This window comes from Trichosurus vulpecula, chromosome 2 (genome assembly GCF_011100635.1).
Source record: "Trichosurus vulpecula isolate mTriVul1 chromosome 2, mTriVul1.pri, whole genome shotgun sequence".
Lineage (NCBI taxonomy): Eukaryota > Metazoa > Chordata > Mammalia > Diprotodontia > Phalangeridae > Trichosurus > Trichosurus vulpecula.
Genome location: NC_050574.1, coordinates 55,109,490 through 55,125,442, shown reverse-complemented (window position 1 = coordinate 55,125,442; position 15,953 = coordinate 55,109,490). Strand labels below are relative to the sequence as shown.

The window sequence follows — 15,953 nt, the reverse complement described above, 5'->3', positions numbered from 1 at the left end:
AATAAGCAAGCATTTATGCCCGATGCTGTACCAATTGGACAATGGAAATACAAAGAAAGAAAGCAAAGTTTGGGGCCTCGAGCCACTTCTATTCTATCCCAGGAGACAACCAACACGAATACAAAGATACAAAGTAACCTTAATGGTAGGGAGGCTACTAGCAATAGCAGGGCTTGGGGTGGGGAATTCGGAAACTTTCATGCAGAAGGGAGTATTTGAGCTGAATGTTGAAGAAATCCTAGGATTCCAGAGACTGAGGCCAAGCGGGAGGGTATTTTACGCTTGGAGAAAGGCCAAGTACAAAGACATGGAGATAAGAAATAGAATGTTGTTCCTGAGGGTCAGCCAGTAGGCCATGGAGTTCACGGAGAGGAGTGATTTATAATCCCTGGAAAGGAAGAATGGGGTCGAGGTGTGAAGAGCTTTAAATGCCAAACACGATTTTGTATTTCATCCTAGATATAATGGGGAACTGCTGGACTTTACCGAGGAGGATGGCACATAGACCTTCATTTTGGGAAAATTACTTTGGCAATTGTGTAGAAGATAGACTGGGGTGTGGAGAGAGCGGAGGCAGGAAGAACACTACTTTGGAGGCTATAGCAGTAGTCTGGAAAGGATAAATATTTCCTGAAGGCGGGGAGTAGCACTAGGGGGGTGTGAGTAGGTTGTAAGTCTATTACGAATGGGGAATTACAAAAGAGGGGAACCAGAGTAAAAGGAAGTTTGCTCCGAAATATTTTATGAAAAAAAAAAGAGCTCAGGCCAAGTTAGCCCTAGAGTATCGAGATAATCCATTTTGCTTAGTTAATTGCCTCAGAGCAAAAGAAAATCGGAAAGTTCCTTTGCGGTAGGGTGGTGCCCCCTCTCCTCCGAGCGATCTGGTGGTGGAGAGTCTGGGGTGGGGAACCTGCAGCCTGGAGGCTACCTGTGGCCCTCTAGGTCCTCAAGTGCGGCACTTTGACTGAATCCAAATTTCACAGTACAAATCTCAAGCCGCTGTTGACGAGTCATTATCTGCGCACCCCTATGGATCTGACAGTCTCTCCACTTAAGCATCTGAGTGAATCCCTTCTTGGGGTGGAGGAGCGCAGTGATGAGAGATAAATCTAAGGCTGGCTCGGAAATCCGGAATAGCCCCCACAAATTGTGCGACCCTCTCTGAGCCTCAGTTTCCCTATCTGTAAACTAAGGGCGTTGCGACCAGGGGGTCTCTAAGTTATCTCTCCAAACAGAGCATGAAATGAGATTGTGATGAATGGGCTTTCACAGAGACTGAAGGACAGCAGTAAAAGCAGCAGTTTAGAGCAAGAATAAGAGGGGAACCAAGACTTCAAAGAGTGGTCTGGGGATGCATTAAGGTGCCAGTCACATCGCTCCGGGGCAGATGCCTTAGAAGGGAGGTGGTCGATGCCCTGTCATTCTCTGCGTCTTTATTAGGATCCCATGAAGAGAAAGGACACGGGGATACGAGGTGGGCCAGAAGAGCCTTCAGAGACTACATCTCCCGGCGTGCACTATGCCGTGGGGGGAGAGGAGTGTTGGATCCTGCAGCAAAGAACCCTGGGAACTGTAGTCCAGCCTTTAAAGCCAGCAGACCATATTTGCCTCCAGGTGAGGCGAATCCTGTCAAAGGTGGGGTGAATGGGGCTTCTAATGATAGACCGCTGAGTCGTGGCTCCAAGTTCATGGCAGGTTTCTCCCCTCACACCCCTCCCTCCTCCAACCCCTGGCGGGTGCGTGCTTTGCAGACTTCTCGGCCTTAAAGTATGGGGGAGGGGGAAGGATCAAAAACAAACAACAGCCTCAAACACCTTCTCCGGGAGGTATGGAGAAAATCCTCCCTACTCCAATCTCCTCTGGGAAGAGACCCAATCCGGGCAGAGCCACTCAGCTCTCCAGACTATTTAGCCCGCGGAGAGGCAGCTGGAGGCCAGTGGTCGGTCTGCGCAGGCGCTCGAGGGCCTCGCCGGACGCTTCGGGAGCGCGCACGCGCCGCGGCGGGGAGTAAACGTCCAACGTCTAGGCGCGGGGGGTATCGGGTCGCGTCGCGTCGCGTCGCGGTGGGCGCAGGGCTGGGCTGGGCCCGGGCTGTGCGGGCGGCGGCGGCGGCGGCGGTGGCAGCGGTGACTGAGGGGCCGGGCCGAGTGCGTGCGGGCGGGAGCGGGCTGAAGCAGCTACCTGTACCTCCTTGCTATCGGGCGGGGACGATCGCGGGGACACCATGGCCCCGCGGCTGCAGCTGGAGAAGGCCGCCTGGCGATGGGCGGAGACGGTGCGGCCCGAGGAGGTGTCGCAGGAGCACATCGAGGCGGCCTACCGCATCTGGCTGGAGCCCTGCATCCGGGGCGTGTGCAGGTGAGGCCCGCCCCCGGGCCCGGGAAGTGGGGGGGGAAGGGCCGCCGCCCCCAAACTGCGACCTGCAGTGGCGGGCGCCGAGCCTGGCGCGCACCTTTCGAATTCCCCCAGGAGGAGCCAAGGCAACCGGCGCTGGTTAAATGCCCGCTGGGAGCCCGGCCCTCGGGGCGCCCCCGAGGAGGCGGGAAGCCCTCCGGAGTCCTCCCGGCAGCCCGCCTTCCCACAGGGAGCCCCCAAAGCCCCCTCGCTTCCCTGGGAGCCAGGCACTGTTCCTAGCTTCACCCCTATTTTACAGACGAGGAAGCTGATGCGGAGCTTGCCCAGGGCCCCACTTTAAGTCCCGCTGTAGGCGCTTAATAAATGCTTGTTGGCGGTTGGTTTAAGATTTTTTCAGCCGGAGGCGACCATAGACCTGATTTAGTTAGGATCAGATGTGGAGCGCAGAATTGAGGCCCAGGGAGGTTTAAGTGTCTTGCCTGAAATAACATGGGGCTAGTATGTATCAAAGGCAGGATTTGAATCCAGGTCCTGTAATTCTTGAGAGAGACTATTTACACTGTTACTGTGACATCGTGATTCCATTTGGGGTTATAAGTGGTTTGCCATTTGCTTCTCCAGTTCATTTTACAGATGAGGAAACTGAGGCAGACAGGAGGGTTTAGTGACTTGCTCCCGGAGTCACACAGCTACTAAATAGGAGGCTGAATTTGAACTTTAGCCTGTCTATCTACAGTTCCACCTCGATGTCCTCTTTGCATTGTACCAGTTTGTCTTGTTAGCTAGCTTGCTTGGTATAGATTTACTTGCTTTGTAAACTTCTTGAGCTTTTGTATCCCTGATATTCAGTTGGATTAAAACCAGGGAAGCGAGGCTGCGAGAGGTTATGTGACTTGCCCAGGTATTGGGATACAGCAGCTCTCAATTTTTGTTGCAACTGAGGGGAAGGGATGGTGGGATTCTTGCACTTGATTAGTGGGCAGGGAGTTATTTTTGTCCTGGTATCCTTGGTTCCTCCCAAGGGGTTTTGCATTTGGTAGGAACTTAGTGAATGCTTGCTAGATTGTATTACCAGGTTTAGAACTGGAAGAGTCCTTAGAGGTAGCAGTTCAACTCCCTTCATTTTAGAGGAGGAAACTGAAGATCGGAATTGGGAAAGAGGACGGAAGGGAATAAATGATTGTCTGCTATTTACTAGGGACTGTGCTAAGCACTTTACAAATATTACCTCTTTGAAATGACTTGACCATGATTGGGATGAAAATTCAGGTCCACTGACATGTGGTTATATTTGGGGAAGTAATGGAAGTAAAGCTTTCCCTTCCCTAAAACATCAACTGCTTGGGGGCAGAAACGTTTTGTTTTTCCCGGGCCTAGCAAAATGCCTTGTACCTGATAAGAGTCTTGGTTGTTAGAGCTAGAATAGACAAGGGATGAATGAATTCTTATTTCTTGTGAGATTTAGGAAGCTAAGATTGTATTGTAGGGAGTTAGAAGGGAGTTTTGGAGTCAGTTACTTCAACTCCATTTTGCTTATGAGGGGAAGTGACTTGCTCAAGGTAACGCAGCAAGTTCTTAACATTAGACTAGGCTTCCACTTCTTTCCTGGTTTCTCATTGCTGTTCGTCTGGGTCAAGTTTATCTTTTATTTTACTTTGTAAATACTATTTTATTCAATCAATTGTAAAGATAGTTTTCAACATTTATTTTTATGAACGAGTTGAGTTACAAATTTTTCTCCTTCCCCTCCTCCCCAAGATGGCAAACAATCTGACATAGGTTTATACATGGAAACATCTCCACGTTAGTGATGTTTTGAAAGAAGAAACAGAACAAAAGGGGAAAGCCACAAAAAAACCCGAAAAAATGAAAATGCTGTGTTCTGCTCTGCATTCAGAGTCTGTAGTTCTTTCTCTGGATGTGGATATCATTTTCCATCAGGAGTCTTTTCAGATTGTTTTGCATCATTGTATTGCTGAGAAGATCTAAGTGTATCACAGTTGATCGGAGCACAATGTTCTGGTTCTGCTCACTTCACTCAGTATCAGTTCATGTAAGTCTTCCCAGGTTTTTCTGAAATCCATCTGCTCCTCATTTTTTTTCAGCTTATTAATACAGTATTTGTCTTCCCTCTTTCAAACCCTGAGCCCATGGCTTTCCCCAGGGCTGCCTGGTAAGATGGAGGGGGAGGTATACACAGGCTGAAAAGAGACATGGAAGGACCAGGACGAAGAGGAACATTCAGAAACGTTGGGGGACAGAAATGGCTCCATCGCATGGCGAAGAGGATGAGGAAAGCCACCATCAGGCAAAAGAGCCCCATGGCCTCAGATAGGGCAAAGCCCAGAGCTGTTGCTTCAGGGAAGGATTCCTGGCATAACCGATGATAAGACTTCCAAACACAGTCCCAATCCCAGCTCCAGAGCCAGCCACCCCCACAGTGGCAGCCCCAGCCCCAATGAACTTGGCTGCTGTGTCAATGTCCCTTGAGATGGCACTAGTTTGGAATCCATATCTGGGGACAAGTGAGGACAAGGGACCTGATGCTGACAAAATGCTGAGGTTCTCATCTGTCTGAACTTCTGGCCGTTTCAGTACCACTGCACTTAATGGTCTACTCAGCATCTGATAGCTGCTCCTCACAAGGGCAGGGGTAGAGATGAACTTGGTGCAGGCAAACATTCTCAGGGGGTGAGGGGCAAAGCTGAAGAGCTGCGGGCAGTGCAGAGGAGACAGAGAGGGGGACTGCTCCTCATTTTTTATGGAACATTAGTGTTCCATTGTATTCATATGCCACAACTTTTTAAGCCATTCCCCAACTGATGGGCATTTCCAATTGTTTGCCACCATAAAAAGAGCTACTATAAGTATTTTTATACATGATTATTATGATCTTTGGGATACAGACCTCGAAGTGGTATTGCTGGGTCAAAGGGTATGCACAATTTGATTGCCCTTTGGGCTTCGTTCCAGGAATTTATTTTACAGATATAATCAAAGCAAAGATATAGTCCTTTTCCTTAGATTTTTATCCTGTAGTTGGACAAAACACAGCCTACACAACTAGAGAGAACACCCAAAAGCCACACATGAATAAGGTGGAACCTTGGGAAGTTGGAAGGGAAATAATCTGAGCAGGGACCTCCTATGTAGCAACTCAGAGAAACCACTGCTTTTTGAGTCAGCCCATTTTACCTTCATCTGGGCCTGTCCATTGCCAAGTCTGTAGCCATCTTGTGCTAAGCTCCAGAGATACAAAGAAAAGCAAAATAGTCCCTGCCCCGTCTTCAAGGAGCTCACAGTCTTACCTGGGAGATAAGATGTGGACCGCTGTGTACAAATAAGATAAAAACAAGGAAAAATGGAGGTACTCTCAGGGAAGGGGCCTGGTTACTGCAGAAGGTGGGATTTTCACTAAGATACATATTAGACTAGAAGGGCTCCCAGGCCATCTTTCCCCCTGTGGAGGGCTAGGATACATGACAAAGTCAGTGAGGAAAGAGGAAAGAGGCACGGAGTGTCTTGTGATTCTGACTCTACTTCAGTAACTTTTGAGTTAAACTTCAGTATTTGGAAACTGAGACAGCAAACATCGAATAGAGAAGGAAGATTTTTTTTAAAGGATATAGAGGAGTGGTGGGGGGAAGGAAGTATAGGTAATTGAATAAATCTGTCATTTTGTCAGCATGGGTAAGCTATAGACACAGCACAACCTCTCCACTTTGTAAGTTGTTATGGCAAAAACATTCAGTCCCTAGTGGCCACTCTTCTCTAAACAAACTCTTAGATTGTTTTGTTAGTAGTCCCTAGATGAAACACCAAGTCCCTCACCAGGCCACTATTTAAAGCCTTTCTAATTTTGTTAGGATCTGTTTTGATAGCATGATCTTGGACAACCCACTGTCACCTACCACCTTGACCTTGTGAGGTATTGGAGAAATGCTTGAGTTAGCTTGTTAACATCCTGAATTTGCCTTGCTTGAATAATAATAGTTAACTTTACTATGTAGTACCTTTAGTGTTTGCATTGTTTTGTATACACGATCTCATTTGACCTTAAAAAAAATCCAAACTGATAAAATTCAGACTACTTAACTTTGCATTAACACTTTTTCCTCCCTTTGGTTTTTTAAACCCTTAAGAACCTGGCCCCAACCCACCTCCTTATTGTAGATTACTCTCTTTCACTTTACAGCTTGGCCAAGCTGGTTTCCTTGTTATTTTACTTATTCTGAATTTAAAACAGCAGAATAAGATTATTTCAATATGCATAGTAAAACACAGGCTATATGAAACTGAGTCTCCAATTTCACCCAAACTGCTTTTTAAATAAAAAGTACATAATTCTATACATTACTTTCTAAACTGTCCTGCTTTTGTTTTCTTCTAAACTTCTGTTTAGTGAATTTAAAAATCTATTTCAAAGATTCATTCTAAGCTTTATCAATCAATACACATTTATTGTATTTGTATTGTATTGTAATGTGTTGCATGATAGCTCCTACTTTCAATGAGCTTAGTCTAATGGGGCAGACAAAGTAAATGTACAAAGAAACCTATATAAATAGGATAAATGGGATAAAGAAGCCTATACAAATAGAATAAATGGGAAATTGACAGGGAAGGCACTAGCATTAAGAAGGATTGGGGAAGCTTTCGTGTATGTAGAAGGTCCTTGGCAGAGATAAGGAAGAGCATTCCAGGCATGGAGAATAGCCATGGAAAATGTCTAGACCTGAGAAAGAACTGATGGAGTCTGAATGCATATCAAAACATACTATTTTTTTACTTAATTTTTTCCCTTTTTTTGGGAGGGGGTCTGTTGCAACTACATGGCTAGTATGGAAATGTGTTTTACATGATTTTACATGTGTAATTTATATCAAATTGCTTCCCCCCCAATGAGAGAATTTGGAACTCAGTTCTAATGTTAAAAGTTACTTTATATGTAATTGGAAAAAATATCTAAAATTTTTAAAAAATGAATACCAGGAGCCTAGGTACTGAATGTCTTGTTTGTGAAACATCTAGGAGCCCAGGGTCACTGGAGTTTTAAGATGTCTGAAAGCTTAGATTCTAGATTCTGGTGTTAGCTGAGAGGTTGAGGCACATTTAGGTCGATTTGAGAATCATCAAGATAGAGATGGTAATTAAATATATGGAAGCTGATTAGATCACCTACTGAAGTAGAAAGAAGAAGGCCCAGAATGACCCCAGAGACACCTAGTTAGTTCAGGGTATGATCTAGGGGAGCATCCAGCAAAAGAGCCTGAGAAGGGGGGTGGTCACATAGTTAGGAGAACCATTGACAGGAGTGAAGGAGGAGATAGTGGGCAGAAGGCACCTGAGTGATCAGAGATGAGGAAGAAGAGAAAAAAGGAGCTCCCTGAGAAGGACTTCAATTTTTTCTATAAAATACTAAGCACAAGCATCTCAGCTGGGAGGGGGATAGGAAGAGAAGCTCTGGAAGGCTTGAGGGGTTTTTGGAAGAACTCCTGTAGGGAGCAGTTGTAGTTGTAGTGAGTTGATAAGGGAGTAGTGAGGGTCAGTTAAGGTTTTTTGCCATATTCCAGGATCTCTCCTAGTTTTATGGTAGAAGCTATTAGGTCTTGTGCAATCCTGACTAGGTCTTTTGATAATTTGAATTGCTTCTTTCTAGATGCTTGCTTGTTTGGGGACATTGAAGCTCTAAGGTTTGGCTGAAGTTCCTGGGACTCTTTCTTGTGGACTTTCCTTCAGTGTCTCATTGATGGATTTTTTTTTTCCTATTTCCATTTAGTTCTCTGGCTCGAATAGTTAAGTTATTTATGATATCCTGAAATAGTGTCCACGCTTTTTATTAAAGTTTTGGTTTTCAAGGAGTCGATTGTTTATTCTCATTTGTTTTTAAACAGATGGCTTACATTTTAAAAATCTTTGTTTTAATATTTCTCAAGATCACCGATTTGTCTTTTCTTTTTTCCATTGGTAAAGTTTACCAATTTCTTTTCTAAGATAGTCTTCTAATTCTTTTCTCAAGAACTTTTAATCTTGTTTGATATTCTAGGTATCAATGTAGTATTTGCAAAAAGTGCAAAATGGAATTCATTATCTTTTCCCCTAAACCAGGGGTGAGGAACCTGGGCCCTTGAGGATTGGGGGGTTGTCAGAGTGGGTATGTAGATGTTAGAGGTAACGTTTAAGGAGATTGGAAAGGTAGGTTACCCTAAATTGGTTTTACTGGGAGATCTCCTTTCCTATTGCCTTCCAATTTCTGCCTGACCCTGTTGACCAATTCTGAGGTGGAAGAAATCACTTAGGCATAGTTTCTTATTGAATATCTTGGTCGTTATTTCTTAAATGTAAGGGTTTGCTGGAGCAGGAGCTGGGCTTTCTGTCCCCTGTTCAGATAGCTATCTTTCTGGAAGTCTTACTACATAGGAAGCTCAGAACTCTGACTTGGAATTTGTTACCCCCATTCCTGGAATGTACTTCCTTACCTTTGCCTCCTAGAATCCTCTTTCCTTAAAAATAACCCAAGTCCCTCCAACTTTGATCCCTTTGAAAAAAAAACAAACCTTGTGTTTATATACATATATACACTCCTCCTGTCTCAATTCCTTGAGAGCTGACTTTGATTTTTGTCTTTGTACCCCCTAGTGTCTGGTTTATAGGAGATGCCCAGTTGATTAATGAAGTTTCCTTATAATTCTGTCACAGCTGGTCATTGCATTCCAAATATTTTTAATGTATACATACCTTTTTGCAGAGAATACATAGTGTGTAAAGTTAGGTAAGACACATGTGTATCAACAATGTTTCCAAAGCCTAGCCCTGGACAACTGGGTTTTCATGAAATGTGATTGGATCTGTGAAAATGCTTCAATGTTAGGTTTGTTTTCCTCTCTAAAATGTGAACTGTCAGGCCACATTTTTCAGAAATTAATAGGACAATTTTCATCATAAAAAGAGGCTTAATTTTTACTATCTCCTTGCAAAATTGTTATCTTCCTTTGCCCCAGGGGTACTTTAACTCAGAAGACCCCTGACCCCATGTTTAAAGGCTTCCTTCTATGGATTTCAAATACAGTAGTATTCAGAGGTAAGTGTGGGATAATATTTTTATTGTAAACTCATACAGTATTGTAAAAACTCTGATTTAGTCTTCAGTAAACCTGAAAGTCAGTAAAAATGAACTCCGTAATAGCTCCTTGCTTTGCTGGAAGGGTCATTTTGTCCACTCCTCGTTCTAGGAATGTGAGTGAACTGCCTTGCTGAGCTGGGAAGAACCTTACTTAGCCAGGGCCATGGACCAGCACACCTGGCCCCTCACTGGTCTCCCAGACTTGGGAGGTTCTTGAAACTTAACTTAGTCACAACTTTAACAAAGTTATCTAATTTTCTTACACTGCTGAGTTATAAAGTAACACTAAAGTTAAAGTGACTTGAAGTGCCAAGGTAAATACAGTACTATATGAGCTCACTGAAAGTTCTGTGGAGGAGATGGTGTTGGAAATGCTACAATAATTGATAGGCATGATAATGCCCTTCCTCCCCATTGTTAAATAGTAGGTTATGAATAAGAAAGCAGAGAAATGTGCAATATATTGTACAAGGATTTCACTGAAAATAGCATTTTCAGTACAATAAAGATCCATGGCTTTGTTGATGACAGTGTCTTAATAGTGTCATGAGAGTTTCTGTGCCTGAAAACATTTTTTTACCATATAGCTCCTTGGATAAATGACTTGCCCAGGGTCACAGAGCTAATAAGTATCTGAGGTAGATTTGAACCTGGGTGCTCTATCTGCTGTGTCACTTAGCTGCCCCCTGCTCTTCATATCTTATCCATTTTCTTGGGATCAATCAAAACTTGAGCTCTTGGGTTTTTCTGGTAGCCTCCTAAGAATCCAGATTTATTTGCATGCTTCTACCACATTTATGCTAGGACTTTCATCCTTTAGTAATTAAAATATTGGAAAAAGTTTTGTGATCCAAGGCGTTAAGCTTCAGTTTTCTCATCCCCACTCACCTCCTTAGTGTAAATACATTTCTCTCTGCTCTTTGATTTGGATCAGGTCATTAATGATTGGAATTTGAGGGGTCTAGAATTAGATACAGCAAACTTAAAACAATATATTAATGGCTCTAATATAGGGATTCTTGAGGTACATAAAACTTAAAATATTTTGGTAACTCAATATAATTGATTTTTGTAATTCTACATATTTTATGCTTTTAAGACAGTAGTTGAGAAAGGAGGCCTTTTTTGCACCAGACTGCCAAAGTGGGATCCTTCATACAACATTCATACAAACCATATAAAGCCCTGCCTCTGATCAAAACCTGAGAAATAACTTGTTTATATAAACCGGAGCAGGGGCATACGTTGTGATAACTGAGTGCGAGATCCATAAGTAGTTTTTGCATAATGAAAAATTAAACTTCAGTCATGTTCACTGTAGTTTTAGTAGAGAAGCAGCCTCTTGTAATGGATATGAATGCTGGTTTCAGAGCTGGGAAGAACTGGCTTCAAGTCCTGTCTCTCTGATGCATGCTCTCTGATCCTAGGCAAGTCACTTGAATTGAATTTTCAGTGTCCTAGGCAACATCACAAGTAGTAGGGATACAGAGATAGAAGAGAAACATTCCTTGCCCTCAAAGAACTTCATTTCACATGGAATTGACAACGTGGTTGTGTACTGCTGTATACAGATCAAATACAAGGTAACGTTGCAAGGAACAGCCTTAGCAGTTTGAGGCAACAGGAAGGGCCTCATTGGGAAGGTGACCCTTGAACTTAAAGGAAGCCAGTGATTGGGCTGTAGGGGGAGCATTCAAGCTATGGAGGATATACAGGGGAGTGCCAAGGCCCAGAAATGGAAGCTGGAGCATCCTGTGAGCAACAGCAGATAGGTCCATCAGCATAGCTGGGGGTGGAGACTGTCTCTACACTGGAAGAGTAGAAAGATGCTAAGTTGTGAAGAGCTCCAAATGTGAGAGTTTTTCATTCTAGAAATAATTGGGAGCAACTAGAGTTTATAGAATAGAATATTGCTGTGGCTAAATCTGTGGTTTAGGAAAATCTCTTTGGCAGCTGTGTGGAAGATGTTTTGGAGTTGTATAGGGGTTGTGGTTTGTACAGGCAGGAGTGCTACAGTATGTAGGAAAGTAAAGGTACGAAAAGCTTAAAACAGCAGTTAGGGATCACTACATGCAGTACTTTATTACTAAAAAATGCTAACCATCATCTGAACCTTAGGTGAGTTGTAATCCTTTTTGCTGGTGGAGGGTCTTTCCTCTGTCTTGATGGGTGTTGATTGATCAAGGTGGTGGTTGCTGAAGGTGGGAGTGGCTGTGGCAATTTCTTAGGCAACAATTAAGTTTGCTGCATGGATTTACTCTTGCTTTCACTTTAACACTTACAGGATGTTGTAGGGTTATTAATTGGACTGATTTTGGTATTGTATCAGGGAATGGGGAAGCCCAAGGAGAGGGAGGCAGGAAACTGCTGGTCAGTGGAACAGTCAGAAGACACAAGAATTATCACTTACTTTCATCATCTTCCATGGGTGTGGTTTGGGGCACCCCAAAACAGTTGCAGTAGTAGCATCAAAGATCACTGATCAGCACAACAAACATAATAAGGAAAAAGTTTGAAATATTTCAGACTAACTCCTTAGCTTTTTAGTCTGGGGGACCTTACTCTTCTCCAAGTACTTTGCAATCCAATGATACTTAATTCCTTGCTATTCCTTGCACAATTTATTTGCCATTTACCAAAATTTCAGTTTATTTACCATCAACAATAAAAGGTAGGTTTTCTTTTTGAGATTGCAGTGAGTAACCTGGATAAATGATACTGTTAGGTTGTATTTCTGATCATATGGGAAGTTTTATTCTCTCTGCCAGGTTTCCAGTCTAAGCAAAAGCACTAGAACCAGCCACCTAGAAATTACTTTATGCTGAAGAGGTTATGTTAATTGATTGTTAAAGTATGCTTTGCCAGCTCAGCACAGTCAATAAGCAGGAAGAAGCCTGTATTGTAACAAGCCATATTAGGCAAAGTCTGTATGTGGTTTAAAAGATCTTCTTTGGAAGCATATGCAAGAAAACTGTCATTGATTGTTTCCTCCCTTGGTTTGCCGGTTGCACTGATAGACAGGAAACTAGAAGGGGATGGGGAGTAAAGTCAATAACATCTGTTTTGAATGGCTTCTGGGTGATTAGAGAGATTGCATTATATTTTTTTCAGTTCAGTTGGTAGAGCTTTCCAAGTATATAGCAAATGTATAAGGTACTATAATTTAACTTGATATAAATTTGCTATTTGTAGGGTCAGGGGATGTAAATTGCAAATTGTACCACCCTTTGGGCAGTGGCTAAAATAAAGAAGCCAAATATTCTATGTAATCCCTCTGGGGGGAATTGTAGTTACTCACACCTGGCAAACTTATCTGTTCAAGTATTTTCCCAGTATTTTTTTTTTTTTGCATGGCCCCAATAGAGGATCAGTCAACAAATTTGGTATGATTTGAGGGCCTTTTTTCTGTGCTTCCTGAAAGAGAAGTGACTGGTATGACTGGGCTTTTTGTATCTACCTGTTACCCTTCTGAGATTGTCTTGTATACATTTTGTTTCTATGTGGTTGCTTACTTGTCTCTCCAGTTAGAATGTGAGCTCTTTGAGATGAAGGGCTATTTTGGTCTTTCTTTATTCTACTGTATTTACAATACCTGGCCTACTATGGTAGGTACTTTTTGACTTAACCTATTAACACCTTGTTTTAACTCATCCTGATATGTCAGGAATTGGAAAACACATCATTCTTTTGCCTTCTAGCATGTTGTCTTCATTTATTATTAAAGTCATTGTTTACATTTGTCTGGTTTTCCTTTGGTTTCTCTGAATCACTTTACAGCCAGACAGAACCTTAGACAATTCCTTTTATTTTATAGTTGTATAAAAATGCTCTTCAGGTACCATGGCTAGTAAGTGGAAGAAAGTAGGGACACCATCCTAGGTGCAATGTTTTACTTCCTCTCCCTGGTATTAAGAGAACAAAATTGTGGGACTACTTGAACTAGAATAAAATTGGGGGAAGCTGTAATCTCAATTTTATTTAGTGAAAGTTTTGTGGGAGAGGTAGGATTTTAGGAATTGAATGTGAGGTGAAGTGTTCCAGACATGTATGGTTCAATTTGTGAAAGACATGTACTGACTATCTTTCACACTCAAGTGAACTGAAAGGAAAAAGGAAAATCCAAACCCTCAAAACATATGCATAGCCAAGCAAAATGAATATCTGAATTGAGTGCTATCCTACTTTGAAAGCTGTCCTGCTTGTTTGTTTCTTCCTGAACTTTTTTCTGTTCTCTCTTGTGCCAAAACAAAACAAACTTCATTGACTATGGGAGGGGAAAGGTGAAGAGGAAGAGCTGTACCTCCATGAGCTAACCAAAAAAATAGGACTCTTGTAACAAAGCCTAGTGAGGCCAAACCCACAGTTTAGCAATCTCCAAAAATGTGTGTCTCATTTTGCACCCTGTTGTCCATAACCTGCCTGACGGGTAGTGTTTCACTATTGCTCCTTTTGGAGTTGTGGTTGGTCATTGCATTGAGGAGAGTTTTTGAGGCTTTCGAAATTGTTTTTCTTTATGTTTTGTATAAATTCTCCCAAGTTTTGTTCATTTGCCATGAAGTCTTTTCCCTTTTAGCATGTTGTCTTCATTTATTTATTAAAATCATTGTGTACATTTTTTCTGGTTTTGCTACTCATGGGCAGCTTTCGAGCTCCAAATCTATGATCCTTTGATTCTCTTCATTCCTTACATGCTACAGTGTGTTTAATCATTCCTCCAATAGGTTGACACCGTTTTGTTAGCATTTTTTCTAAGTAGTCAGATTTAGATGAGGTTTTGAAGTAGGCAAATGAAGGAGTGAAAAAAGATTAAGCACTAGGCCTAAAAATGCAAAAGCAAAGACAATTCTTGTCTCAGAGGAACTTTATTGGGGATCTGACACAGAGGAGAGTGGAGGCTGGGGAGAGGGTACTTGGGTCTTGAAAACTAGTTAAAGGAAAAAAAGTTCAGTGGGGAGTGGGGCCATAGTGTATTAGATTGATTTACTCCATCTAGGAACAGTGGTGTAGTTGGTCTGATTTTGGTTCATGGCTCCACAAATTGGAGTATAGTAGACAGGGAAGAAAGTCTCCAACCAGGATAGTAGGGAGATAGAAGTCTTCTGGGGCACTTTCTGGTGTAAATAGATAGGAGGACAGGAGATTAGGGACAAGTAACTATGACTTATATATTCCCCAAAGATGTGTCCCTGAAGAGATGAGATGGCAGGGTTCCTGGTGAAAATAAAAATCATGCTAGCAATTAGACCATGGATGGGGAATCTGGCCTTCTAGGTCCTTGGGTGTGGCCTTTTATTAAGGGGATTTGTTCTGTGAAGCTTGGATTCAAAGGGCCACAGGTTCCCCACCTGGATTAAACTTATGAGAGCAGTTCTGGAAATTGCATAGGGAGGACAATGAGTACTTGGAGTCCAGGCTGATACTGACTATGAGCTAAGTTAATGTGTAGAGATAAAAAGGAAAAAAGGAATTTACATTTAGGCAGAAATGTGGAATTTGAGTATAGGCTGAATATATGAAGTATAGGACAAGAATTAAAAAAATGATGCTGAAATTTCCTAGAAAGCTAGTGTTAGGAAGATACACCTTTTGTTGGAAAGGTCATCAAGGAGAACTTGACCAACTTTGTCATTATCATTCATAACTTGAACTGATGATAGGGAATTCAGTTTGAGATGTCTTCCAGGTAGGCAGTTCTGTGTACGAGTGAACAGAGGGCAGCTGAATCCATAAAAGGTGACGCAGTGCCTGGGTTATTTTCTGTGAATGGAGAGAGCACAATCCCACGGATGTACTCCTGAGTCTTACCCGTGCTGAAAAAAGATGAATCCGTATAGCTGATAGCTGTGAAGTAACAGCAGACAGCAGACACAGGATTAGTCTTTGGAAGCCGAGGTCAGAGAAGGTATTGAGGAAGTAGTAGTTGGAGAGGAGTTGCCAAATAGATATGGTAGCAGATAATGTGAAAGGATCATTAGTCTTTTTTTTTTTTTTTAAAGGACAAGAGGTGGAATGTTAGTTGGGTTTCATCTGGAGTGATTTGATACAGATGCTGAGTAGTTTGCTCATGAAACTCTAAGAGGCTTTTAAACTAGAAGGGTAGGAGGATGGAGAAAACAGTGCCTAGATGGCACAGCCTAGGATGTTATAAAGAGGCAGCATGTTTGGGTGGCTAGTGTGCTGGCCCTCTGCTGCTTGCCACCTGTGTGACCTGGGATCGGTCAACACTGAACCTCCCTGAGTGGGCCTCTTTACCTCATTTCTGAAATGAGTGATTTGTCAGGGTTCGAGTATTCTAATGATATTTTCATTTACATTATTTGAGCAAACTGTTCTTCTGGTTATGTTTATTTTTGCTGTGTGAGTTCATACAAATCTTGAATTTCCTCTGAATTTGATATTCATTATTCATTAAATTTATGTACATGTGTTTCACCTGAAAAATAAAGTAACCCCTTTGAAGCCATTCGTTTAGAAC

The 15,953-nt window shown here is 42.5% G+C and overlaps 2 protein-coding genes across 4 annotated transcripts in view; one reads left to right on the top strand and one right to left on the bottom strand.

The window, feature by feature from the left end:
- Window positions 1-2,049: 2,049 nt before the first annotated feature.
- USP48 (ubiquitin specific peptidase 48) overlaps window positions 2,050-15,953 on the top strand; it is a 64,518-nt gene continuing 50,614 nt past the window's right edge. The window contains exon 1 of one of the 3 annotated variants that reach the window (XM_036744369.1): window positions 2,050-2,358. In XM_036744369.1, the coding sequence (XP_036600264.1) occupies window positions 2,225-2,358 (134 nt within the window). In that variant the 5' untranslated portion in view covers window positions 2,050-2,224. The remainder of the gene's footprint in view (window positions 2,359-15,953) is intronic. The other 2 variants (XM_036744370.1, XM_036744371.1) reach the window with 2 other exon arrangements.
- Window positions 4,659-5,037, bottom strand: LOC118837474 (ATP synthase F(0) complex subunit C2, mitochondrial-like). The gene has a single exon (XM_036744372.1). The coding sequence runs from the start codon at window positions 5,035-5,037 to the stop codon at window positions 4,660-4,662; it is 378 nt and encodes a 125-aa protein (XP_036600267.1). The 3' UTR covers window position 4,659.